At 33.5% G+C, this 27731-nt stretch overlaps 1 protein-coding gene across 1 annotated transcript; it reads left to right on the top strand.

The window, feature by feature from the left end:
• The first annotated feature begins 663 nt into the window (after positions 1 to 663).
• On the top strand, positions 664 to 27514 carry LOC132939075 (homeotic protein deformed-like). Its single transcript, XM_061006093.1, has 2 exons — positions 664 to 2019; positions 24209 to 27514. Exons 1-2 carry the CDS (start codon positions 1149 to 1151, stop codon positions 24922 to 24924), a joined length of 1587 nt encoding a protein of 528 aa, XP_060862076.1. The 5' UTR covers positions 664 to 1148; the 3' UTR covers positions 24925 to 27514.
• Positions 27515 to 27731: the final 217 nt, after the last annotated feature.

The raw sequence follows: 27731 nt of genomic DNA, 5'->3' as shown, positions 1-27731 counted from the left end.
ACTCGTTATTATATATATATAATATTATATTATTTCCCTATACATAAATATCAATGTGGCGCGTTTTCCCAAGTCTCTAGGGTCCACGCAAATCCACACGGTACAATATTCGAAAGCGGGCTCCATATAAAACTGTATTATATTTAAATATTTATAGGTATATACCTACCCAATTATTATACCTATATACATACACAGTCACATATATAATATAGGTAGCTACCTAATTTGTATAACAACCTAATATTATATAGCTACATACCTACAATGTTTAATTCGGCAACAAAATGTCGTCAAGGTGTTAGGAACTTACAGCCAAAAACTTATTATCGTCTCTGTATCTAACGCAATTATAATATAACTAACATACAATTCGTATACAGCTTTTTAATGTTATTATTACTGCACTGTGTTCGTATCGTATTATTATTATTATGCATCGCGATTCATTGACGCCGAGAAAAATCGGCGCGATCGTCGCGCGGTAGACGGCGGCGCGCGCGACGTCGTTGGCGGCCTCGGCAAACATGGTAGGCGATATGGCGGCGCCCGGCGATTGGTCGACGGCCGGTCACGTGCGGGGCGTGCCTTCCGGCGTCGTTTTCCCCTCCACCCGGTGACGGCGGAGACTGCGGCGCGCACCGGCCCCGACGGCCGTCGTCACCGCCGCCGCCGCGCATCAGTATGCCCAAAACGGTGTTCCGAGTGTGTTTTTGTGTGTGTGCGCCGCCCGTAGGTCGTATATCGTACCATATGATCGCAGGGAATAAAAAAATTGTCTCGTCATTCGTCGTTCGTTTAGTGTCGAGTGTTGTTGACCGGATCGCCGTCGGGATACTATTGGATATATAATATTAATAATATTATAAGACTCGTAGGACCGCGCGAGCGTGCGAATTCTCGTCTCCAGCGTGTTTCGTTCGTTTTCCTCGCGTCGTATTTTGAAATCCCGTCTCGCTGTTTTATCTTTTTATGTCGGACGTCCTCAGTATTTTGATCACCGTCGTCCTGTATATATTATAATAGTAGTGTCGTATGTACTATAACTTCGTAGATATACGTTTTTAACTATCCGCCGCAATCCGTGCACGCGCAGTAATATAGTACCTATATAGTATATAGTGCATGTCGTATTGGATGCGCCAACGATGAATTCGTTTCTAACGCACAACACGCTGCCGTACCATCAACCGACGCAGATGCACCAGATGATGATGGTGGAGCCCAAGTACTCGCCGCCGGACGACTACAGCAACATGCAGAACTATATGGGTTCGCCGGACTTTTTCGGCAGCCCTCACCACCAGCATCACCACCACCAACACCAGCACCACCACCCCTCCCATCACGCCAATCACCTGAGCCAACAGACTCAACACGTCGGCGGCAGTGGCGGCGGTGGCGGAGGCGGTAGTGCTGGCCACCAGCAGCAAGTGCAGGCCAGCGGCGTCGTCGGCGTTGGAAGCTCGGGAGGCCTCGGGGTAAGCAGCGGCGGCGGTGGCGGGGGTGGCCACTATCAGGGACACTATCAACAACAGATCCAGGCCATGTACCCGAGCCCTGGCCAGACGCCGTCGTATTACACCAGCGCGGCAACAAATTACGGCGCGTACCAGATGCACCACGGTGGCCAAATGCCGCTCGAGGCCCAACAGCCCCCAGCCTCCCTGATGCACAACGCCGCGGGGCAACAGTGCCAGGGCGGCAGCATAATACCGTCCGGGGCCGGCGGTGGCCTGCAGGCTGTGGCCCTCAACGCGGTCATGTCGCACGACATCAAGGACGACTCGTCGCCGTCGCCGCTGCCGTGCCATCTGCAACCCAGCCCGTCGTCGTCCAACCACATGTCCAACAACCCGCTAGACGGGTCATGCTCTGACGACATGGACGACTGCAACACGGACACGGACGAGATGATGATGACCACGGTCAATGGGTCGCCGATCATGATGGACGACAGCGAGTCATCGGACCGGGTCATCTATCCGTGGATGAAGAAGAACCACGTGGCCGGAATGCGTAAGTCCAAATTACCTATTTATATATAGTTACTTGTATATACTTATATAACTCTATAGATATTACACAACAAAGTATGCATTGCCTATATATAAAGCATATAAGACTTGTCCCAAATTTTGATCGATACTTGTGTCCAATTCTAATATGGATTTGTCAATGATGTGTCCATGTATAGGTATACATACATACATAATAACATGTATTATTGTTATTATTATAAGTACATTGCAGTTTATGTCGTACTGAAGATTACGTTATACCTACTGTTCACTAACTATTTCAAGTTTAATTTATTACTGCACCGTGTACACCACTACACGCAATAATCATAATGATAAACGATACAATAATATATTATAGATGGGTCATATCTATCGTAGTTGTATGTTTTTGGTCTTAAAATATATTTACTCGTATATTTATATAGGTAGATACCGTCAGGTACCGCCTTCGCTATATATTTCGTATTGATTTTATATAATATATAGTGTCAACTATAACCTAACATCCAACCCTTCGAGTTTAAAGGCAGTGCAATTTAGGGACTCGTCGATATCGATTGCGTTATTAAACGTCTACTATACCAGTGGGGGACATCCCATGTATTATGGTGTATAGTGGTCGCTACCACTTTTTATATAAATATTATTTATTCACCATATACAAAATATATAATTACTTTCGTCTTTCGATGTGGGTGGATAAGTGGGAATTTAATTTGTGACATTTTTTGAAAATACACTGTCTACTATATATATACCTCTATATACGTTCACTATATCGTTGGTGACACGGTAATACCACGTATCTCGATTTTTGATGAAAATGAGATTTTGGTACCAAAAGTTTTATAACCTCTTTGTGGTCATATTATATATTAAACAACATTAATGATTTAGAGGTTAATTCGCGTGTTATCGTCGTTATTGTAATACATCGTATCTGAAATTTGACACTAATATCACGTATCTCAAAATTCATAGTTTATTAATAGCAATATTATATTATCATAAATAATATTATTGGTTTCGGACTAATATTATTATAACGTCCTGACTCAGCATTACAATTAATATTACGTAATTAGCATTACGATTAATCGTTGTTGTTGATTTTTATTAAGTATCCATGTTGTTTTATAATAATATCGTTGTTTATTTTTTATAATTCAACTTAATACACTATAATTAATTATATTATTTAATATAATTCAACTTAATACACTATAATTAATTATATTATTTAATATAATACTATTAAATAATATACATAAGACAATGGCATCTCATAATCGTGCTAAAAAAATAGCGAACCTTGCAAGTATTCCTAACAAGATGATAAATTACAGAAAAAAAAGACAATTTGAGTCATTCGCATCTAAAACAGGTAAGAATTTAAAAAAATACTAATTCATTATTTTATTAGCCAGGTAATAATAAGGCAATGTTTATATTGTAATATCACTTTATTTTAGTTGACGATGATAATATGTTTTCATCATGTAAATTTGTGCAATTGAATCATAATTATGAAGAATTTATTACTGAAATTAACATGTCATCTAACAATGTTGAACCAAAGTATAATGTGATTACTAATAGCAATGGTACTGAAAATTTAGATACATTCACATCTGAAATTGGTAGGCATATTATAATTTATTATAATTAATAATAATAAAAATATTGATTTTGATGAGTAGTTTTTATCAGAATAATATTATTTCAGTATTATATATTTTATACTTTTATGTTTGGTGTTTTTTTTGCATTTGAAAGACAAAGAAGTATATTTACCATCAGAATTTGTAAGGTTGACTAAAGAATCACGAAAACCACCAGCTAAACCATATCAAGCAACTCAACTAAATTATAATGATTTTTTAAATTATAAATCATCTAATCAAAGATATAAGTCCATTAGGCCTGGTAGTTCTAAAGGAGATCCGGAAGTCAAGGATATTCGATCACTGAAATATTGTCCAACAACAGAAAAAATATTTTACAAGCTTTCATTTGATAATGAGTATTTGGAAATTCCACATAAAATACTTAGAGTTCAAAATGATCAAAACATTGAGTATCCAAAATTATACTCAAGTCCAATATTGTTGACACTCTCAAAATGGAATGATCTTCAACGTTTAAAACCATATTTGCCAAGTGATACACATACTTTTTATGATGGGCTGAAACATGAGACTACATTACATCTAAGAAAGAAAATCAAAGTATGATATTTTTTGTGTACCTATTTGTAATCACAAATTTAAATTAATAACATAAGAGGCTGTTATTTTTAATATTAATATTGTTATTTATAGTTATTTAATCTTAAAAAGAAAAATGTATAAGTCTTGTGTAATTGTTATCACAATTTTTAATTATTAACACATGTGAAATTATTTTAAATATTAGTTTTATTATTATTAGTAAAGTTAACTAATGTATAATTTAGACTATTTAGAGTACTTTTAATTGTATTGATAAAAAACGAGACTGTTATTTATAGCTGTTATTAAAAGTTTATAATAATGTTTTTATACAAAGTAATAATAATTTATTATTTAAAATAAAAAGGTTTTCACAAAATACCACGTATCTGTCTATGTTGAAATTTCAATAAGCCGTATCAACAAAACTTATCTAAAAGAATACGATGCAATAACACGTATCTTAAATATCAATGCTGTAACGACTTTTCAATGTGAAATACTATGATTATAAAGTGTGTGTTGGATAATACTAAATAATAATACTAAAATATGTTGGTAATCATGGTTGGTGTTTGAATAAATCAGTTATCAGTCTCTCCTGAACAATAGCCAAAATCGAGATACGTTGTATTACCGTGTCACCAACGATATACAGGGTGTTTCAAAAGTCTTCATCCGATTACGAACTAATATAGTTCGGCAACGGTTAATTGCAAGTTAGTGACCCATGTATTAATGCTTGACTGATTAATAAAACTTACCTATTTTAAGAATATATTTTACTTTTTTCACTCTTATATCTTCATTTTTAAAATAAATATACATTTTTGAAATCGGATGAAAACTTTTGATACACCCTGTATTATATTATATTATGTGCATCGCAAACCATTCTTTAATCGGTCATTGTGAGCTGTAAAATTTCATGAGGTGGTCGTAATAGCTTAAATTTTAAGTTATATAAAGTCGATATACAAATATAACAATTTATGTACTCATAGGTACATGGAATACGCGTACTCTTGCGTCTCTATTTAATAAATATCTCAATCGATTTTGTTGAATATTATATTTAGCAATATTGCCTACAAATAAAGTAATATCACTCCGTCAATATACCTATATAAGGTTAGGTACCTATACCAATAATAATATACGATGAATTCTCGTTTATGTTGTATAATATACCCACCTATATATTTCAAAGTTACAGCATCGACCGTAATATACCTACATATGTATATATAATACCTACACTGGCTACACTACCTTGCTCCCTGCTAGTATATTATAACAATATGTCTAATATATATTTATAGTGTGAACTATATGTGTTGCAAAAGGTTAGACGTATTTTTTTTCTCACTTAATAATACGTCCCGAATGTATCACGCAGTGCGTGTGATCCGTTTATGTGCGTATATACGACGTACATCCATTGATACGTCATGTTCATTCATGGTGTGCAGTTTTTTAGCGGTAGTATTTCGTCATTGATGCGTCCCCAAGACCTACCTGCTCATGTGTCAGGGTATTCGCAATGTCCTGTTGACATGTCGTAATACAATTGAATATTGTGGTCTGAGAGGTTTGAATTTTATAGATCACGTATCCCGTTTACATAATACGCACTTAACCTTATAAACGTCATTGTCGCCCGAAAGTACCTACCAATACATTATGTTTATGTAAGAAAAAAAAGGCGATATAAACCACCGTAACAAATTGAACAATACAGCACATACCGCTACAACAGGAGGCAGTATAATCTATATTATGTTTTGGCCATTTCTCAAAAAAGAATTTGGCCACTGTCCATAATATATAGACACCGTAAAAACATCTTCTTATGCACAAAAAAAAAAAAAAAACGTTTTTACCTCCTCTATTATGTTATCTAAATACAACTTCCTGTATACGGTTTCTTATTGTATACTTATATGTAATATCTACCGAACGATCATTCACGTTTTGTTGTTTTTTCCAGAAACCTAGAAAGCCTCAATGTCCTACGCACGTGGTTTCGTATACATAATATAATTTTAAATACCCCTACAATAGGTATTACGTTTATTATAATTTTATATCATAATATATTATAGAAATATTAATTGTATTTTCCGTGGCGCAGCTATTTAGCACATTAGCGCCATTCCGCTGTTGGTCTAACTCATAGATAATATATTCATGTTCAAGAACAGGCAATAATATAAACATGTATATAATATTATCTATGGTTTAACTACGATAATATAGTAATTTATATTTTGGATAACGTTTTACGACGACGAATTACAATTATTATGAAATTCTTGGATTAAAATACAAAACTTAATCAGCATGGGATATAAAATACTTATTTAGTATTTAGTATTTCGATATCGAGGTCTCGTGGGATCATCGTATTATTATGCTCATACTGATTTTTATAGGCTGATAAAGCCGATGATCTGGACGTTTTATTGTTTGCAGGCGTGGCGTCCATGATAAGGTATATAGGTACCTGTATTATAATACCTCGTAATAATCCCTCGAGTTTTTGTAATCGAAGAGAACAACTATATAGGTACGTGTATACTGCATTACTGTATATATATTATAACGTATAAACATGTGCACTCGACGCTGCAGTGTCCGAACGAGAGCGACCGTTGTCGTAATAGCTATTATAATATAATAATACTTTGTGTCGAGATAAGGCGATTGGATAGGAAACAAACGAAACGGTATTATTCGAGTTATTTTATGTAGGTATATATATATTTAGTTGTATATTGCTCTGCACGTATATGGTTGCCCCTGACCCCTGCTCTTGCCGGAGACGCAGCAATTAGTCCGATCAGAGAGCACCTACACAATGTTGTATTGGGTATATGTGTATACATATTATGTTAGGTAGGTTATATGGGGATAAAAGCGTTTTTGATGGATTTGTAAGCATCATTTCCAAGGAAACTCCAAGACGGCGATGACGTAGTTGTGAATGTTATGGATTATTATGAATAATGTTATGGAAAATTGGAGGTTTTATTATAGTTTGTTTTTTATTAAGCCAATATAGGAGGATTCAACATAATATTTAAATTTGAAATAAGAGGTTTTTTAAATGATAATTAGTGTCATATTATAAATTGGATCATATTGAAGATATTTCATAAACGATTTATAGTAGGTAACTCGCATAGACATAGGAGTTTTTATTTATATTTTTAATTAATTCTGCGATGAAGATAGGCGGATATTAAATAAGAGATATTACTATATAATTATAGCTTATTTTTGTCCCGAATCCATAGGGACACCAAAACCTCATAATCGTAAATTTGGTGTAAAAATGATGATAACCATAAATAATCATATAAATATTCGTATATAATAGTATTATAATCAAGCACATAACACGCGCTGATAATATTTACGTGTGAAATCCGAAGTCCTACCCATATACATATAATATACGTACCTATATATACTGCAAGATTTACGACGGAAAACCATCATCGACCGTCGAGACACGTGACATTGACGGAGATTTTTCGCACGCACTTGACCGTTCCTCCGTGTTTAAAGACATTGCCACCGCCCCCCCAAAACCGCCGAGTCATCATGTTAGATTCACGCGATTGTCTATCACATTTATAATATGTTTGTACTCGTTCGTTTGTCGGCACACTCTACGTCGATATACAGTCAAACGAGTATCGCGCGTGCGCTCTTATCACTGTGGCCGTATTATTATTATTATGCAAAATGCTGCAGGGTGAAGTATCGTAATACTGCATTATAATTGTTTATACTTTGTAACGACTGCATAACTGACGTCATATTTTAGTCGCCGTTTTATTCACTAGCTGGGCGAAAGAAGGGTGGGCGATCGCCGGGTTTGATCCTCCCTGTATAGTTCACGCTGCGTGTTAATTGGCAATTAATATAATATATCATGCACAGTGACAATAAAATCCTTATACAGTCGACTGTCGTTACCTGCATTATAGATATATTATCGCATCGCACACCCCACAATAATATATAATGACACACTACATATAAGTAACCCATGTTCTATTATTATAACCCGATGACCGATATAAGTATGACGCGTTCAGTATAAGACTTTTTACACGAACAACTATCAGAAACCACAGACCTCATGATACAACTATATTGGAGAGTTTCACACAAATAGTTAAATAAAATTTACACCTGGACGATATACCCTGGTACCACTCTTAAATTTGTAAATTTTTTTCCTTACGATATTATATAACTTCGTAGGTTTTCAAGTGTGTATATCACACGCTATTCTACATTTACACATTTCAATTCTGTATTAATTATAATTAACTTCGCGTGAAACAATTCGAGTATTCTTCGGGAGGTTAGTGGTTCCTAAGTTGTAAAAGTGCATGTCAGTCCTAACCGAGAAGTGCTTGTTTTAAATGTACTATTATAGTACTATATAGGTACTATGCAAGTATGCAACAGCCACCATTGCCATAACTTATTGTCCTCGATCCTATCGTTAAAAGCCTTAAATAAATAAAAATTCAAACAAATTACTGTATACATACAGTATATAATATTATACTTTATACTTTTATAAACTTCTATTTAATTTTTTTAAATAAGTATTTTTTTTTGTATATTTATTATTTATAGCTATTGAAATATAAAATATAGGTACTTATCTATTGAAATACCGATATTTATAACTAAACGTCTTAACGTAACTATATCTTTAAATAAATACAACTTAAATTTCTATATGAATAACGTTTTGACATCAGCTGTAGCTATATCATCAAATATAACATAAATAAATAATAATAACTATGTTCAGTAAAATGTTTTATTTCACAAATCAAATGACCGTGCATTGTGAAAAAAATTGCACGATGTAAAATTGAAGAGATGATTTCATGAAAAAGGGACCATTTCGTGAAATATTTTTGTATCTGCACGAAAAAGCCGTTTCCATTTCACTAAATGCTTGACTTTTCACGAAAAGATTGACTTCACGAGGCAGTTACCACCGCTTGGTAGGCGGGGGTCGCACGATGACTACGATAAACGATGATAGGTAGGTGTGTGCGTACTATATATTATATATTATGCACCTGATATATGTACACTGAGCAGCAGTATGTATTCTGCAGTGTAATACACCCATGTGATATTCGACCTTCGATTTGTTATTTTGTGTTTCATACACTTTCGTTTCGCATTGGATGCAAATTATAATATTCGGCGCTGCAGCTATATATAGCAAAATATATTACAATTTACAATTATTGCAACTGCAGCACGCGAGACGGTGCAAAAGCTATAGTCTATGCTGCATTGCACCGCTTATATAAAGCGATATACAATGGTCCCGAAAAGTTTTAAACGAAGATAAATTTCATATTAAAATCATATAAATTATTCCTTCCCATATTATATATATATACTTATACCTACGCTCGTATTATACTTAACATGAAATATGATCGTTCGTCTGGTTATTATACACAACGGTGAAGTGTTATATGGAGATTGTACAGGCGTAACAGCGTTAAATAAAATGAAACTTGGTTGCTCGTGTTAAATCTGTAAGGTATAATTGAGTACGGGCTGCAGTACGTTATTTTTACTGAAAATTTAAAATTAACATTTTAAATTTGTATGCATATTTAAAATGTACAAATAATTATAATATATTTACTTATTATAGTTATAACCACCTAGATTTCACCACACATAACTTTTAGCAGTAGCAAGTACCTTAACTATTTTGGTTGAATTACCAATAACCATATACTCATAGATACAATTATAATTATATTTTCACTTCAAAATTATAAATAGATTAATTGAATTGCTTAATTATTTATAATGCTCATAATCTAATAAACATTTTATGATTTAACAATTTTCTTTTATGAACATTATAATACGTACATACATGTCGTTGGCCATTTGGGAAATTAGTCTTTTTGCGAAAAGAATTGGCTCTTTGCAATGGCGTAGCCCGTTTGCGAACTACTTATTATTTTTCCAAACGGCTTGTTATTTTTCGGGCTTATTGCATACGGACTAACAGCATTTAAGCCTTTTAAGAACTAAAATCATTATAATAACATGATAATAACCATTTTCCGACAAGCGTACCTATCTATTTGTTATGCACGATGTTTTTCATATATAACATGTAAACTGAAGAAGTATAATAGGGTAATTTATTAATATTAAAAAACAATAAAAAATAAAACTGCAATAGAATTATTATAAAATGTAAACTGAATTATAAACATATTATATAGTATTACAATCATTATAATATGATAGTTTTACTTATTTTATCTTAAGGGTTATTTATAATAACACAGTACTTACATTATTTTTACATTATTTCAATGACGAGTATCAGTGTCCAGAGAAGTTTAGATTACTTTAATAATCATATTATAATGATTATAATACTATATAATAAGTCAGTTTACATGTTATATAAAACTTTAAAATAAACTAGACTTCACTGATACTTGTTATTGATCAAAGTAGATAAGTTTACATGTTAGATAAATCTATTGCAGTTTTTATTTTTTATTTGTACAATTAATAAATTACCCTATTATACTTATTCGGTTTACATGAAAGTTCACGTGCAATACAAAGAGATACTTGCTTGTCGGAAAATAGGGAAAATAGTTATTATCATATTATAATGATTGTAGTTCTTGAAAGGCCTAAATGATGTAAGTCCGTTTGGAAAAATAATAAGTAGTTCGCAAATGGGCTACCCCATTGCAAAGAGCCTAGTCTTTTCGCAAAAAGACTACTTTTCCAAATGGCTTACGCCATACATACATACATACATACATACATACACACATACATACATATATACTTCATACCTACACTAAATACCGGATAAAGGGTGGAAGGATCCAGGGGGGGGGGGGCATGGCCCCCGGGCCTCAATCATTGGAATTTATTCAAACGCCTCAGATTTGTACATTACTTTATTCGTTATAGGTTATTATACAATAGATCACAACCTTTGAAGAAAATGATATCGAACAAAGTATTAAAAACATATTATAAGGAAGATGTAGATATTTATACATAACAATTAAATAAAACCATTTAGAGAGTATTTTTTCTTATGCAGTCATGCAGACCATAAATTAGTATACTTAATTTTTGGAAATGGTTTAATGAAAAAAAAAAATGAATTTATGTCTTTCCCAATTTATATATTGCACTTAAAATGTATTTGACTGTACCAAGTTCGAACTGTTTAACCGGAAGATATCTTTCAAAACCCAATAGAGTCAAGAACAAATACAGATTACAGATCAACCTTTAACCAAGAAAATTTGATTGCGCTTATGGTATAGTGGCATCTGACTATGACATTCTTCAAACAATAAATAATTAAATAATAATTAAAGAATTTTGTCGAAAGCGTTAAATAAAGTGATACATTATTCGTTATTTATTGCTATGTACCTATATATATTTATTATAACAAGTAAATAATATATACATTATTATTTTTATTATTATTTTTCTTACAGGGACCTCATTTAAAACTTTGGCCCCTGGGCCTCAAAATGTCTTAATCCGGGCTTGCCTACACTCCCCATATTATAAAACATAAAATGTATAGCCAGAACTATATTATATTACATATCTGCAGTCAAATGTATAATATTATTATTTATATCGTTTAATAATAATATAATATGTACGCACGTCGTATGTACATAATATAATATTATACCTATACGAATTCTGCGTGTGAATATATATAGTGACTGTGCGTCAATGCGGTGAAAACGGAATGGCCAGCGGTTGTCGAACTATATTGCTGCTGTGCATACCTCGTGCATTTAGTTACGTCTGGAGAAAATATTGCAATTAAAATGCGGATACCTACCTACCTGTATTATAATATGCGCACTAATGTATAAGTGTATAAGTTATTAAAATACTGCACGTATATAAAATATTTGAATATAATATAGGTATAAGTTCTAATGCTGAAGTGGCAATGACCGTTAAATTGACGGAAAGTTGCGTGTACATAATAATATAATTATTATTATAACAATGTGTTGGACGTTTGATTTGGATTAGAATTTGCCGGCACACAATAATATATAAATTATAAACACATTATTAGGTATGTGTTTTTCAAAAAATGTTCATTTATATGCTTTACATATCGTTTAGGGGTAATATGGAGGAGGTACGAAAATTATCGTTATCAGTAAGACGGTCAACCATCGAATGATAATACTTTTTTCGTGCAATTTAATATTAATATGGTTTTAACAGTGCATCAATAAATACATAGCGTAAAAAAAAAATTTGATTCTTTTTATGTATTAATCACAATTGTATCATTGCGCATTACGTTAAAAAAACATATATTGTGACAACACATACTATTAAACTGATAATTGATATAAAGATATATACATAATATGTACCTATATATGATGTCTTTTTTGCCTTAATAAATTCAGTTTTCAATTTAATTTAAATCAAAATTCGAACGAGTAGTTTCCGAGTTATTAAAATATATAATATATATAGACATATAGTAAGAATATAATAGTCTTTAAAAATGGTTTTATGGTTTTATAAACATATATAATATCTATAAAATAGATGTAATATTAAATCAATAGTATTTTTATACTCAGACAATTTTTAAAATTTATAAAATGTTGATAGATTAATAACTTATTAATATTAATAACAGTTGACTATAATTCTTAAACCATCATAGCCCCTATATATTCCAAACTTATTATCGTAGACCAATTTTCTTTAGTATATTGCATATATGATGATTAATAACTCAGAAATAACCCGTTCGAATTTTGATTTAGATACCTACATCAAAATTCTCAACAAAATAATATGCTGAATATTTCAAGTTATGAAAAATTGGACTAAGATAACAGAATTATGTATAACCCGCTACTGCAGGACCATCCTTAAATAAGGGATAAGATGAATGGAAACATATTACAATTAAGGTGGTAAAATATAAAATATAATTTTTAAACTGCGGAAACTTGCAAAACCGGCACTGGGCACCTTAAACTGCACCTAATGACCTAATTATGTCTCATATAATATACAACATGTAATGTGTGAAATATACTTATCAACGTAGAGTTTTGATTAATTATCACTTATACCTACCAATTATATTACCTATTATTAAAATGTTTGAATATATTATACATAATACATATAGATAATAGTATTTATTTATAGAAATAATGAATATTATTAATACCTATATTAATTGTTGCAACTTTAAATTTTTATTACCTATATATTTATACAATATTAGATAAACATCGTGCAAATCGAAAGCGACGATAGCTTATGTTAGCATATTATACCTATATCCCTAATTAGCTTGTTTAAAATATTTATATATAAGTACTTATATAATATTATACTATGTAGGTATATAATATGTTAATGTACCTGGGGAAAACACCTTAGTGTTTGTAAATGTCTGTCATTTTTAAAATTTTAATTCCTCGACACCGTCAATCGGCAAATCGAACACGGTAATGGATGATGTCCCGGTGTCGGGTGTTACAGCAATAATAATAATTATAGATGGTCTTATCGCGGGGAGATAGTTCGCGCGACTGCTGCTGCAGTGGCAATGATGGCGGCGAACGATGTTTCCGCGATCACGATTCTCCATAAATCATTTGGCGCGATCGATAAAATCCTTCTCGCCGGCATTCGTATTGAGTCTCCAAGGATTTACTCGTAAAATAAACCGTACCCAAGTATAAAATATATACGTCGTGTATACCTATATCATTTTATAGACGCTGCTGCCCAAAATTATAAGTATCGACGCGAGTTTAGATCCTAAGACTGTCTTGTGGTCAAGGTGATGGACCCCGCGACGGTACATAAAATCTTCTGTTCCTATATATATTATATATATATATATATAAATATTGAATGCATAATATAATTTAGTTGGTACGCGTTAGGCGCATGTAAATCGGTGCAGCGAAATATATTAATATTATATGCGTTTGAACATTATATATTAGAAACGGTATTTTCAATTAGGTATATATACTTAGGTTTCTACTTATACTGCTGCAATAATAAACCGGATCGTTGACCGCGGGCGCGATGCCGATGATGTATATATAGGTACCTACATTTGACGATCTACATTCATCGCAAGTCTAATATATATTATTATGTATATATACGTACAACGTACGCTACTGTATAATATTATATATTCCCATATACCCGTGACCCGAGGGTTATATTTGCAGCAGTGCGTCTTGCCGCGTGTATAATATTATGTGCTTAAACGTCTGATACTTATTATGAAACTAACATGATATTATTATTTTATTTTCATCGTGGTCCTTTCTCCGCCACGCACTTAACCGAAATTTCTTTTAGGCCGTGTATCACGCGCGTGGCTAAAAATTATATCGGGGCCCCTGTGTGTCTCACGCGCATAATACTCAAATACTGCACTATATAATATTAAAATATATATATATATACGCGAGTTTTCTCTCTCGAACAATTTCTATATATATATCATTTATTTGAGTATTTTTATTTTATTTTTTTTTTATTCTGCTCTTCGCTCGTAGGACCTGCAGGCGCTTTGTGGCCTTTTCCTTGTGCAGTTTTCATTCACGACACGTATTTGATTAATGGTTCAACGGGGTCAGGAGCATCTGCCGTTATACATCCGGACGGGGATGGGTGAGGCGTGTATAGGGGGGTGTACCGGGGAATATACAATATACAGGGCGCGCGCGATAGACAGAGAATGTGCGTGTGTGTGTGACGGAGTATAGTGCGGCGGGAAACCCGCGGCGGACCGTGCGCGGTAAAAAGCCAAAACCTTTGTGCGCCCTTTTTCGAACCCCGTCGGAATATTGTCGAAAATTTAGCTAGTGACATGTCCTTTGAACGCTCGCGCCGTGCCGCCGCAGCCATCGGCGTGTCCGCGAGAATACATTACACCCTAGGGACGGTTACACACACACACACACACACACACACACACACACACGCACACACACACACCAACACCACCACGCACGCACGCGCCCTCGTCCATTTGTATAAAGCTACTGTACCTTATTCGCATGCGATTTTCTCTTTCCTTTTTTTTTTATACATGCCAACGGTTTTCACACGGCGTTGACACGTCAAAAGATTTTATTTTTTTTATTCTCCTTTTTATTTTTTTAAGTCCGCATACCTGCATGGCATGATAATATTATATCCGTAGGTATGTTGCATAACACTCGCGCGCATACCTATATGGTAGTATGGCGACACAACGGTTAAATAGTGGCCGAAAATCAAATCGGTTAAGCCATACTAAAGCGCCGCAGATTAGGGTACCCCTACTTTTATGAAAAAGCAGATGTGTCGAAAGTGTCCATAATTGAACCTATATATAATATGTAACTATACTTCAAATATATATATGTCAGCTGCAGTATATTAAAGGTATATAGGTACTTTAATATAAGAACCATGGTTATACAATATCGATAATATGTCGAATGTATAATATGTATAATATACGTTAATATTTTCTTGAATAGAACACCAATAATAGTCTTTAAGCCCGATCGGCTATACTGCCACTATAATATATTGACATTAGCTCTCTTGGTTGATGTCTATCAACAATGACAAACATTGGAAGGTCACACTTTTTTCAACCAACAAATATTTAGTTGCTCTGCCGTTCATCGTCATCGCCCTAACAAATAATAACTTTTTAACCAATAGGTAATAATATTGAAATATTTATAAGCTATTACCTTAACGGATGATCAAATTTTATAATTTTTAGTAATTCAAAATTTGAGCTAGATTATATTTCAAATTTGAACCATATGCGAGTACAGATAGTTTTTGATATCTGCCAGTGTTAGCACCACATTGTTTGGTTTTTCTTTTAAATATTTTTGCTCAAAATAACTTTACCCCCACACTTGTAAGACAAAAATAATAAACCTTTTTAATTTGTAAGCAACGAGGCGTTTCCTGTAGGGCGTTTTTGCAGTGCAATATACGCCCTCTCAAGGGAACGCCTCAAAGTCGTATTTTCACTACCTTCAATTTCGTTTTTACGTTGGCGTATACCTACGTGTATATAATACAAAACATTAATAATTAATTCGTACCTAAAATATTTAAAGTCTTGTTCTAACAATTTTCGTTCAAGAAACAACTTACCATGGCCCTAGATAATATTATTTTTATGATTATACTATGGAAAAACTGAAAATTAAATCGATGGAATAAAAACAAGTGACAAAACGTCTCGTAAAATAATATGCATAAGCAAAATAAGTAAATGCATCGTTATAATAATATATGTTTAATAATTGATGAGTAATATAGATATCGACCCTTATGTCGATCAGGAACATTACATGTGCACTGTGTAGTATGTGTGTTTACTGTTTATCGCATCCACTTAGCGCAACTTTTTTCAACTTTTTTTAGCGCAACTACGGCGATCATATTGTGTCAGGCAAACTGAAATTCGTAAAAGTGAAATGGACACATATTTTATCAATTTCATGAAATGGAAACCGAAACCCTTATTTTACACTTTGTGTAATATTTTTAATTAATTACATCGTATTATGGATAAATTGGTGATTGCGTCTTAATAACAGTGCCTAAAGTAGATCGAGGACCGTGAGATCCTGTCAATGAAATTGCGCACTTATTTTCAATCAAAGGGCAAAAGGGTGGACATATACCTATGTCATATATAAGCTTCACAAACTAAATGAGGTTTAGTAAAAGAGTGGTACAATTCAGCAACCTAACCTGTGACTTTTATTTTTTTTTAAATTACTCAAGTTAATACTGGTAAACAACTTACATTACGTGAAACAGTTTCTTATATCTCTGGTGAATAATAGGTTTTTTAGTATTATTTTGTAAACGTCAATGTGAAATAAGACGTTGTGCTTGTTTTAAAGGTTCTGACTTCTGTTAGGACGTGTTAAAATTGTTGCCATAACACTACTTTTTGTAATAGGTAGTAATAATAATAATACAAAATATACAATGATAATTATTATTGATGATAATAAAAAACTAATATAATAAGATAAGACGATATTATTATTCCAATTTTACAAAAAGTAAACCGTATAGTATAATGTAATAATTAATTTAAAATATTACGCTAAGATACAAAATATGTAAAATAAGGGGTTTCGTTTCATGAAATTGATTAAATATAATAACGACCACCTCATACAAACCTTAAGAGTCTGACTTACATAATATCGTGTAAGTCAGACTTTATCGTAGCTCATGAAATGTAGGTATTATATAGGTATTATATTTCATCAAAAACACGATTACACTAAGTGGATACGACATATCGATTGTCACACTCAAACGTGTTGGCCTTATTCATTAGAACATATTATACCAATATATTATAAACCTATATAATACCTGTATACCTATATAGTAGGTGTATTATATACATATATGTTCCGATACTCGTGTGATAGATTAATATCGACATTAACTTTATCGTCCTCTGAGTACCTTTGAATTATCAATGACGAATGGGGTGGTTGCTGCAGGGGGGGCAAGCAGCGGCGGCGGCGAGACGATATAATAATATAAGATGTAGATGTTGATAAATCACATGGGGCTGTGTAGAATATTAGCTATATACTATGTGTATAAACACTGCGACGAGTGCTGTGCATATTATATAGTTATATACGGTTGTGGTTGCGCGAGTCGTGTATACAAGTAGGTAATATATTATTATACATAGGTACCTATTATACGATAGTAATATAATGTGTATAGGAGACACACGGGACGCATAAATCGCGCGCAATTCAATGATATATAATAATAATAACGTACCCATACAATATTATGATAATGTACGCGTATCGATCACGTCCGATGGACGGCGTATAATAATAGTCGTCGTCGACGTCGTCTCGATGTGTCCTTCGGTGTACATTAATTTTTTTACACAACGCGCACACACAGACGTCGAATCCCCATAAACATCGTCGTGCGGCACACTGCATAATATTATATATAAGCGTATATACATTGTCCGTGACCCTCCCGTGCAGTTTATCACAATCAAAATAATAATACCTACGTATAAGAACACGCCGTTATTAATAACGCGCATATGTATATAATATTATATTAAACGGCATCATATCGACGTCGCACGGCGACGGGGGAAGTCTCGTGTATACCTACACGGGTGTCTCTTGTACGATGTTAAGTAGGTACTTTGTGCACACACACACATATATAATCTAAACGGGGACGTTTATAAATTATATTATATTATTATTATATGGGTAGGTACTGTATGAAATACCTATACACGTGTATATATGTATATAATAATGGCCACACACTCGACGCGCGTTTTACATGCACGTGCATAGTGTCGTCTCGGGATTCTCCGGGACGACGCGGAGGAGCGTGTAAAACGCGCCAGCTACAATGGCAGGCGATTTATAATTTTCGGACCGCGCGACCTCACCCGGCGAACGCGCGCGGACCGCCGCCGCAGCCCGCGAGATTAATATCGCGTTCGACAGGGCGGTCTCATTGTGTCCTTTAATGATCGTACATCGTATACGTGTCGTACACGGACACCGCACCAGCGCGTTTATGCTTCCAAAACACCCATTAGAGAGGTCACGTAAATTACGTATACAGGTAGGTATATTATATATTACATATAGGCAGGTACGTGTGTGGATGTCGTTGTATTATGTGTACAGATGATGTATGCGTACCTATTATATATTTATACCGCGCATCAAGCACTGCTGCTGCTGCTGCAGACGATGAGGCTCTATTCATTGCTAATTTGAACATCTTTAGACCGCTATTGATATCATATACGAGCGCTCCTCTCGTGTTTATGATATTATATATTGTGTGTGTGTGTATATGTTTATACGCACAACAATATTATTATACGTACTGATGCAACGACACGGCCAAGCTCATTTGTATCCGCCGAAGGCATATTATTCTCAAGTATAAACACGCACACACTCGCGCCGGTGGTCCTCGCTTCGCTTGCTGGCCGACACTCGTATGCGCGCCGCTCAACAAAAGCAGACACGGCCCGCCGGCTGTTTTATCATATATCTTATTATTATGTATATAGGTAGGTGGTACAGGTCCTAGTAGGTCCTCGTAGGTCCTTCTGACGTGTCCCGCGCCCGCGTCGTGCACTTACGAGTGATATTATTGTTGTATTGTCAATAGGCATTTGATCAACACGAGCTTTTTTTACGAATTTAATTCTTTTTTTTTTTTTATATAAAAGTGGTTGTTATAATTATATTTTAGATTCAATCACATATTTAAAGCATAAATACAAATTTGTATTAATATAGTTCATAAAAATGTCATAGAAATCTCTATATACATAGAGTAACATTGAGTATCACATAATTTTCCGGGACAATACAAATCTGCATAGATCTATTATATATAGTACCTATGTATTTATATTATTATTTATTATTTAATTTTAACATATTAATGGTTATTCAAAAATCACTTCACATTGCATCCCGATGGAGTGAATCCCTGTTAGGTATATTGTATCTATCATCACGGCCAAAGATGCCATTATATAGAAGCTGTGATTTACATAGCCTTATTTCGTGGGTCCGTTATTTTATAAATAGGAAAATTAGATTGTTAGTTTCAGATACAATGAAACTGCCATTAACAAAATTTTCTATTAACGAAATATTTTTGAGAACGAAACCAAATTAGAACTAAATGTATTTAATTCTATATTTGACGGAATTCTCTATATGATACGGATTTCTTATTCCCATGAGATTTCGTAATATGGACGTTTTACTGCAATATAATTATGCCTATTATTTATTATTTTAGAGATTAGGTATCACGCATAGAAATCTGCAGTTATTTTAACAACAATAAGTGTCATTGTTATACACATTTGAACGTCGTTTTTGAGCTAAGGCGGTTTTGTCGTTGATTTAACATATATTCATAATTAAATCTTACATGTACCTAATAATGTCAGTTTAATATTATTTGATGTTAAAATAACACCAAATTATATTAAATCAACTTAATTCTATCTTCAAAAAAATTGTAATTATTTAGAAAAAATTAACAAGTTTTTTCTTAACCCAATGGGTTTCGAACCCATGGCTATTAATTTCATTAACTACCTAACAATTATCCTACCTACAATCCTACGCGTTAAACCATTAGACTACCTATCGGGGCTGTTTTATATATATGATAAAACATACTATTTAAGCAAGCCTGTATTGTAATATAGTATTATTGGAAGGGTTGTATAGGTCCCGCAAAAACATTTGGTACAGAAGCCCCACATTTGATTCTCAAGGAGGGGCTGGACGGGCTGGCTCTATCTATATATATATTAAATAATTCTAATATATTAAAACACTAAATTATTGTGACGCATCTCCGCGGACATGTTTTTTTTAACTCATAATATTATTTACATACATATTTCCGTACTACGAAACCGTATTCGAGTTCAATGAAATACTTGGACAGTAGCTCGCAAAACGTTCAGAGTTTATGTAAACAAAATATGTTAATAAGTAATAACATATTATGCCGTGTCGTACCTAACAGTCTGAGGGCGGTGTTCGAACAAATTTTGTAAACGCGCCCGTAGGATTGTTTTATTATATTATTATTTAGGTTTTTTTTATTAATTTTTCAACAGAGTAAATATTGTATATACAACAGCCGGCTGACGTTTAATCAATAGCCGGTAATCAAATTACGGGAATCATACATCGTACTCGAGCACCGCCCCAATATACTGTATAGCAGTGATGATTATATTTTTATTCGTACATTAAACTATATGAAAACGCCCAAAATCCACATCGATGCACGACTTTCTCAATCCTCCCCTAAATAAGCATAATCAGGCGTTTTAATCATGATCCCTTCAGTTATAGGTTTTTGAAATGTTTAGATACCACGGTATAGGTAGTAGGTATAGGTACCTACCTAGTATTTGGTTTTTGAACATCACGGCTGACGGCTATAAGGCCGTACGATACAGCGGTTATTTTGTGCCACTTGCTCTTTTGACACATTCTTAATTTTAGATTTATTTTAGATTTATTTTAGATTTGGTTTTTTCATATTTTTTTGGATGCCAGCGATGGGAGGAGTTCTGCTGGGAATATTATTTTTTTAATACGCGATGATTTCTAGTTGCTTTCAAATTGTATTTCACTACACAGCAGTGCACACCCCTACAATGTGTCGAGGTGATCCAAGTGATTCAAGTACCTATCTTATTTATTCTTCGTACGATAATACTACCAACTATATACTGTTATTGGTACCTATAGTAAAAACACAGTCACACATAGAAATCAGTAAAATAAAATAAAATAAAGTAACATAAAATCTATTGCATGTGCATAAACAAAATATATAGAAATTAGAAACTAGAAAATTATATCTAATATAATGTCGAGTCGTACAATCGTCAAAGTGTAATATAGTTATTTTTATATAACGCAGTTTAAGTTTAAATACTTATAAGATTACATTTTTAAACTGAAAACTCTAAAATGTCTACCAGAATAATAGAATATGTTAACATTAAAAAAACGTATATAGTATTACCTCTCACATATACCACATGGTGCACAATATATAGTAGACACTAGACATGTATAATATGTACAACTTGTACACATAATACACTCATCATTTCCATCTATATATATAATGGGTTCGAAATCCGTAAAAGTCATCATAAAATGTTTAGACAGACTGCGTACGAGAAAAATAATCCCATAAGCCTTATACCTATAATTAGGAGATAAAAATGTTTAATAATAATAATAATAACACTTTTAGCGTTTATATTGTATAGCTGTTATTAAACACCTATCCTACGTTTATGTTAACCTTAACACAACACTTTATCGGTGCAATATGTCTGTTTAGGTACCTATATACACCGGGCGTTGCGCAACCGACAATATTTTATGGCGGCGGCCCCTAAGGCTGTGATAAAATATAATAATAATAATGATATGCAGATGTAATTTTTTATTTCTTCTCGCCAATAGATGTGTTTTGCGCGCAACAACACACGCGCACACACACACACACACACACACACATGCATGCACTCACACAACACACTGCACAAACTAGCACACGATCTTAACGAGCTGCAAGGCCGTCGTCGTCACTGAAGTGCGTTCCTTTATATTATACTTATATATAATATATACTCCATACTGTATACCAATAGTGTATAGTATGTTTTTTGTGTAATAGAAAAGTTGATGTCGAACAACGAACACACACACACACACACACGCACGCACTCGTGTAATACTTATAGTGCGTATATAATATTGTATAAAGTTAGTTATAATAATAATATTAATATACACACACACACGCATACCACATAGACAGAATAACGGCAGCAGAAGCAGCTATTCGTCGTCGTCGTCGTCGTCGTCGGATGACCCGGCAACGTCGAAAAACGCACCCGAGACGGCGGCTTATATTATTATTATTATATTATTATTATTATGTACGGCGCGCAGACTGCTCCGGCAACGTTCCCCCATTTAAGGACCGCCGCCGCCGTAACCACCACGCCCTTGTCCACCGACCGAACATGGCTCCGGCATTTCAATAATAATAATAATGGGAGAGATATTTCGAAATTAAATGTTTGGGCGCAGAAAGACGCCGCCGCGCAATAATATTATTATCATGCATAGGTATACCTATATATCTGTATTATAAATGACTGCAATGTGTACCATAATATTCAATATTATAACTACATACGTCATATATTCCTGCATCTTGCACGATCAAAGTTAGGTAGATATACTATCACAATATTATGAGTGAATCATATCAGTTGATGATTGATATAATTTCTGTGAACCTTTTAGGGCCATAATACTTCTGCATTCGACTTTCATTTTTAAACTTTTATATGATGAAAACAAGCATATATCTGCAAAACAACATACAATTAGTTAGAGGTAATATTTAATTTGTCAAAATAATTAAATAAAGTTTACTTTATTTTTAGATTCTGAACGGAGCGATGAATGTATTGATTTTACAATGATGTATTTTTTTTCATTTTTATTTTACATATTTCATGGGAGTCACGTAGGTCCAATGTTCGTTTTGATGGGAGACGCGAGCCAAAATAGTTTCGGCACTATTTTCTGAAAAGCATTATTATTTATTAAGAAAATATTAGACTTTTCTAGCAGTAGGTAATATGAAAGGTTATATTTCAGGACAAACTGCAAAATCTACTCGTAACATGCATTCATACTCGCTTAAAATAAATTTTTACGTCGTTATTATAATATTATTGCCAAATGCGTATTATGCCCTATAGTAATGACGTAGGTTTATGTATGCTAAATAATGCGCACAGTGAATTCCTTAAATTATATTTATGAACAGTCGTTTGAATCAAATTGTTACCACCCCTGCAACCCCTCTTTACTACCCATTCATCGCATATAACAATTAATATTTGGTGTAATCGTAAGTATTAAATAATAATACCGTAAAAATATTGATATGCACGTGATATTAAAAAATATTACTTTTAAAATATCACTTTTTCTTGAAAAAAGTGATAAAAAAATGATCCGACGCATTGCGATACGATTACCTACACAATATATATTATATAAAGTCAAGTATACAATCTATACCCGCACAGTATCGACTGCCGATATTTTTATTAAGTGTTTATGCACACGCGTTGTTCCGGTATATACCTATGTAGGTAGTACCTATACCTGTTTCTGATGGTGTGTAAAACTTGTGTTTTTTTTCTGATTTCAGCGAACGGTGCGTACCAGCCGGTGGACGTCAAGAGACAACGGACCGCTTACACCCGGTACCAGGTGCTGGAGCTGGAGAAGGAGTTTCACTTCAACAAGTACCTGACCCGGAGACGGAGGATCGAGATCGCCCATTCGCTGGTGCTGTCCGAGCGGCAGATCAAGATATGGTTCCAGAATCGGCGTATGAAATACAAGAAGGACAACCATCTACCCAACACGAAAAACGTGCGCCGGAAAAACGGAAGCACGCAACCGGCGGGTAAAAAGTCCCGGGCCAAAAACAACAACAACAACAATAACAACAGCAACAACAATAACAACCATCAGCAGCAGCCGCTGTGCTCGCCGTCCGGGTTGAAAATCGATTCGCACGACATGTCACCACAACAACAACCCGAGTTAAGGTTACAACAGCAGAACGATGTCGGGTCGACGTCGCTGATGTCCGCAATAATACCGTCGTCGTCGACGTCTTCGTCTTCGTCGTCGTCCGCCGCCGCAGCCGCGTCGGTCGCTGGACACAACAACCCGGCCGCCGCCATGCAGCAACAGCTTCACCAACAACAGCAGCAACAACAACAACTACAGCAACAGCAACAGTTACAACACTGTATGAACCACCGCGGGCCACCGCCGCACCTGTCTCAACACCTACAACAACAGGGTTTGGCCATCGGGGTCGGCGCCGGCGAGTACGGCCTCACTCAGCTGTAACGGCACGTTTGCAGATCGTGAGCCGCCCGTTTTCCAAGGTATAAGTTACTTGACATAAAATGAAAATATACGAAAAAATAATACTGTAAAATCCAACAAATAAAAATACGAAAGTGATCACCGCGTTATGGTCGATATATAATATATAGGTATTATACCCAGGTACTATTTTAACCACTGTCATTATACCTAGGTACTATTTTGACCACTGTCACTATGCCAATGACAGATGTCATGTTAAATTCTTCAGACGTTCTATACGGGTTTCTTCTTTTCGTGTTGTTCTCCCCACGGTCAGATTGATTATATAATAATATACCTTCACGCCCTCGGATCCAAGTCCCCATGGGATCGATCGATTTTGCGGCGGTTTGGCGCCGTTTGGGAGGGGGGAATCTTAATTTATATACAACACTTATAATATATGCGCGATTGCCACGGTCGATTTTCCATACCATCGCGTTTCCGATTTATAACACCTGACTTACGAGTAACGTATATAGTATTGCGTATGATAAGATATAGTTTGTAGCGGGTATATTATATATTTATATAATATTAATTACTAAAAGAAAAATAATATTTTGACCGTGGGAAGAATATAATATAATAACTCCTATGAAATAATATCGTATAACGTATTCGTGCTTGACAACGGGTTTATTGAAATCTTCTGGCGAAACCATTTCCAACGCACGGTAGATTCACATAAATAAATAATTGGTTAAAATGTTTATATTTATGGAAAAAAAATGTTATTTATTGTTAGTATCTCTTACATTTAGATATTTTTTTGTCCAATCGTTTTGTTTTCGTTACGATAAAAAGATTCTATATAATATACAATATATAATAATTTATATAATTTATAAAATAGAAAATATTATTTATATACATGTGCATATATATATATATATATATATGTATGAGGTATATGAAATATTATATGAAGATTAAAAATTATATACAGCTCATTTGTAAATTTTAAAAATATTGTAATATTTAAGGAATCGTATTATTATTATTATTATTTTTTTTTTAACACTTTTCTTAAGTTTGGTTTCACGTCTGTCTGTGATCAAATCTTGCGCGCTCGATTTGAGGCACTTTTTGAAGATGAAAAATTCTGAAAATTGGTATAGACCTTGGTCTTGGATGACAATACAATAATCCGTTGTCATTTTGGGACATGGACCAAAAAAAAAAAAAAGGATTGTCCCCACGACGTCGCCGTAATATCTCTCGCAGATATTGAACTTTCTCTCTTCCCCAAAAAAAAACCGCAACCTCTTACGAAGCAAGTATAGGCGTGTCCTATCCATTATTATAATATCTATGGTAACAACGGTAATTATTACCAAATAACATTATACCGGTATTCTGATATAGGTACCGAAAACACCGGATAACATATTTCTTAAACGTTTAATAAAAATATTTACTTTCAACTAAAAAGTAGAAAATAAAAAATAAAAAAAAAAATTTTAAAAACACACTTTTCCATAAAAACATTTAAAAAAAAATTTTAAAAATTGCACTAAAAAGACAAAAATAATTCTCTGTACTTAAAAATAATGAAAAATTTATTGATGAAAAATTTAAAAGTGTGTGGTGCATCATACAAAACATTAAAAGCCGAGCTAAGTCTCACATACACTTCTTTGTTCAATCCTGTTTATAAGATAGTGACTGGCAGTATATGTCAAGTATAAGAGCAAAATAATGAAAAATTTACTGATGAAAAATTTAAAAGCCAAGGAAAGTCTCACATACACTTCTTTGTTCAATCATGTTTATAAGATAGTGACTGGGAATATATGTCAAGTGTATGAGCACCACACACTTTTAAATTTTTCATCAATAAATTTTTCATTATTTTTAAGTACAGAGAATTATTTTTGTCTTTTTAGTGCAATTTTTAAAATTTTTTTTTAAATGTTTTTATGGAAAAGTGTGTTTTTAAAATTTTTTTTTTTATTTTTTTTTATAATCTTTTAATGTGTACATAAAATATAAATCACGAAAACACAAGCTCATTTATTTATTGACCTATAAAATATAATATATAGGTATTACTACTTTATTATATAATATTCACATTTCTACTGTAATATGTATATGTTTTTCCATGACTATGTATAAACTATAAATTAAAAGATATTTTTTGTTTAATCGTCGTTGTCGATTGATTTTAGAAAGTCTTTTTTTCTTTTTTTGTATACTCAAAGAAAAAGAAAATATTTTTAACTTATGTATTATACCTATATGCTATGTATAATATATTATTATTGTATACTTTAAGAGTCGCTATATATATTTTCAACCTTTATTGTTTTAAAATATGTTTTTCTTTTCGTTTTTCCTTTTCCATATATTATATAATATATGAACATCATACCTGTTATGCTGAGTCCGACGATACGTTTCAGTATAGAAAGTGTTATTATTAAACAATATACATTATACATAATATATTACATATTATTATACTGTGTAATAATACGAGCATAATATTATAAATTATTATCCAAACAAAAAATATTCCGAACACATTTATATACGATATGGAGAAAAGCAAATTAAAATATAAACCGTCATTGAAACAAAATAGTTTTTATTTTACAAAAATGTATTATTTGGTAGGTATTCCTATATACCTACTTATATACCGGCTAATATACCCGTGTGTACTGCAGGTATAGAGTGCATAGGTACACACTTGCAGCTTAGTATTCCAAAATAATTTAGTCCTAATGTAATATAAGTTATAACTTATAACCAAGTTATAATATTCTCCGTGTTTTATA

This window comes from Metopolophium dirhodum, chromosome 2 (genome assembly GCF_019925205.1).
Source record: "Metopolophium dirhodum isolate CAU chromosome 2, ASM1992520v1, whole genome shotgun sequence".
NCBI lineage: Eukaryota > Metazoa > Arthropoda > Insecta > Hemiptera > Aphididae > Metopolophium > Metopolophium dirhodum.
Note: the sequence above shows the minus strand (reverse complement) of the source record. Positions and strands in the feature narration are given on the sequence as shown.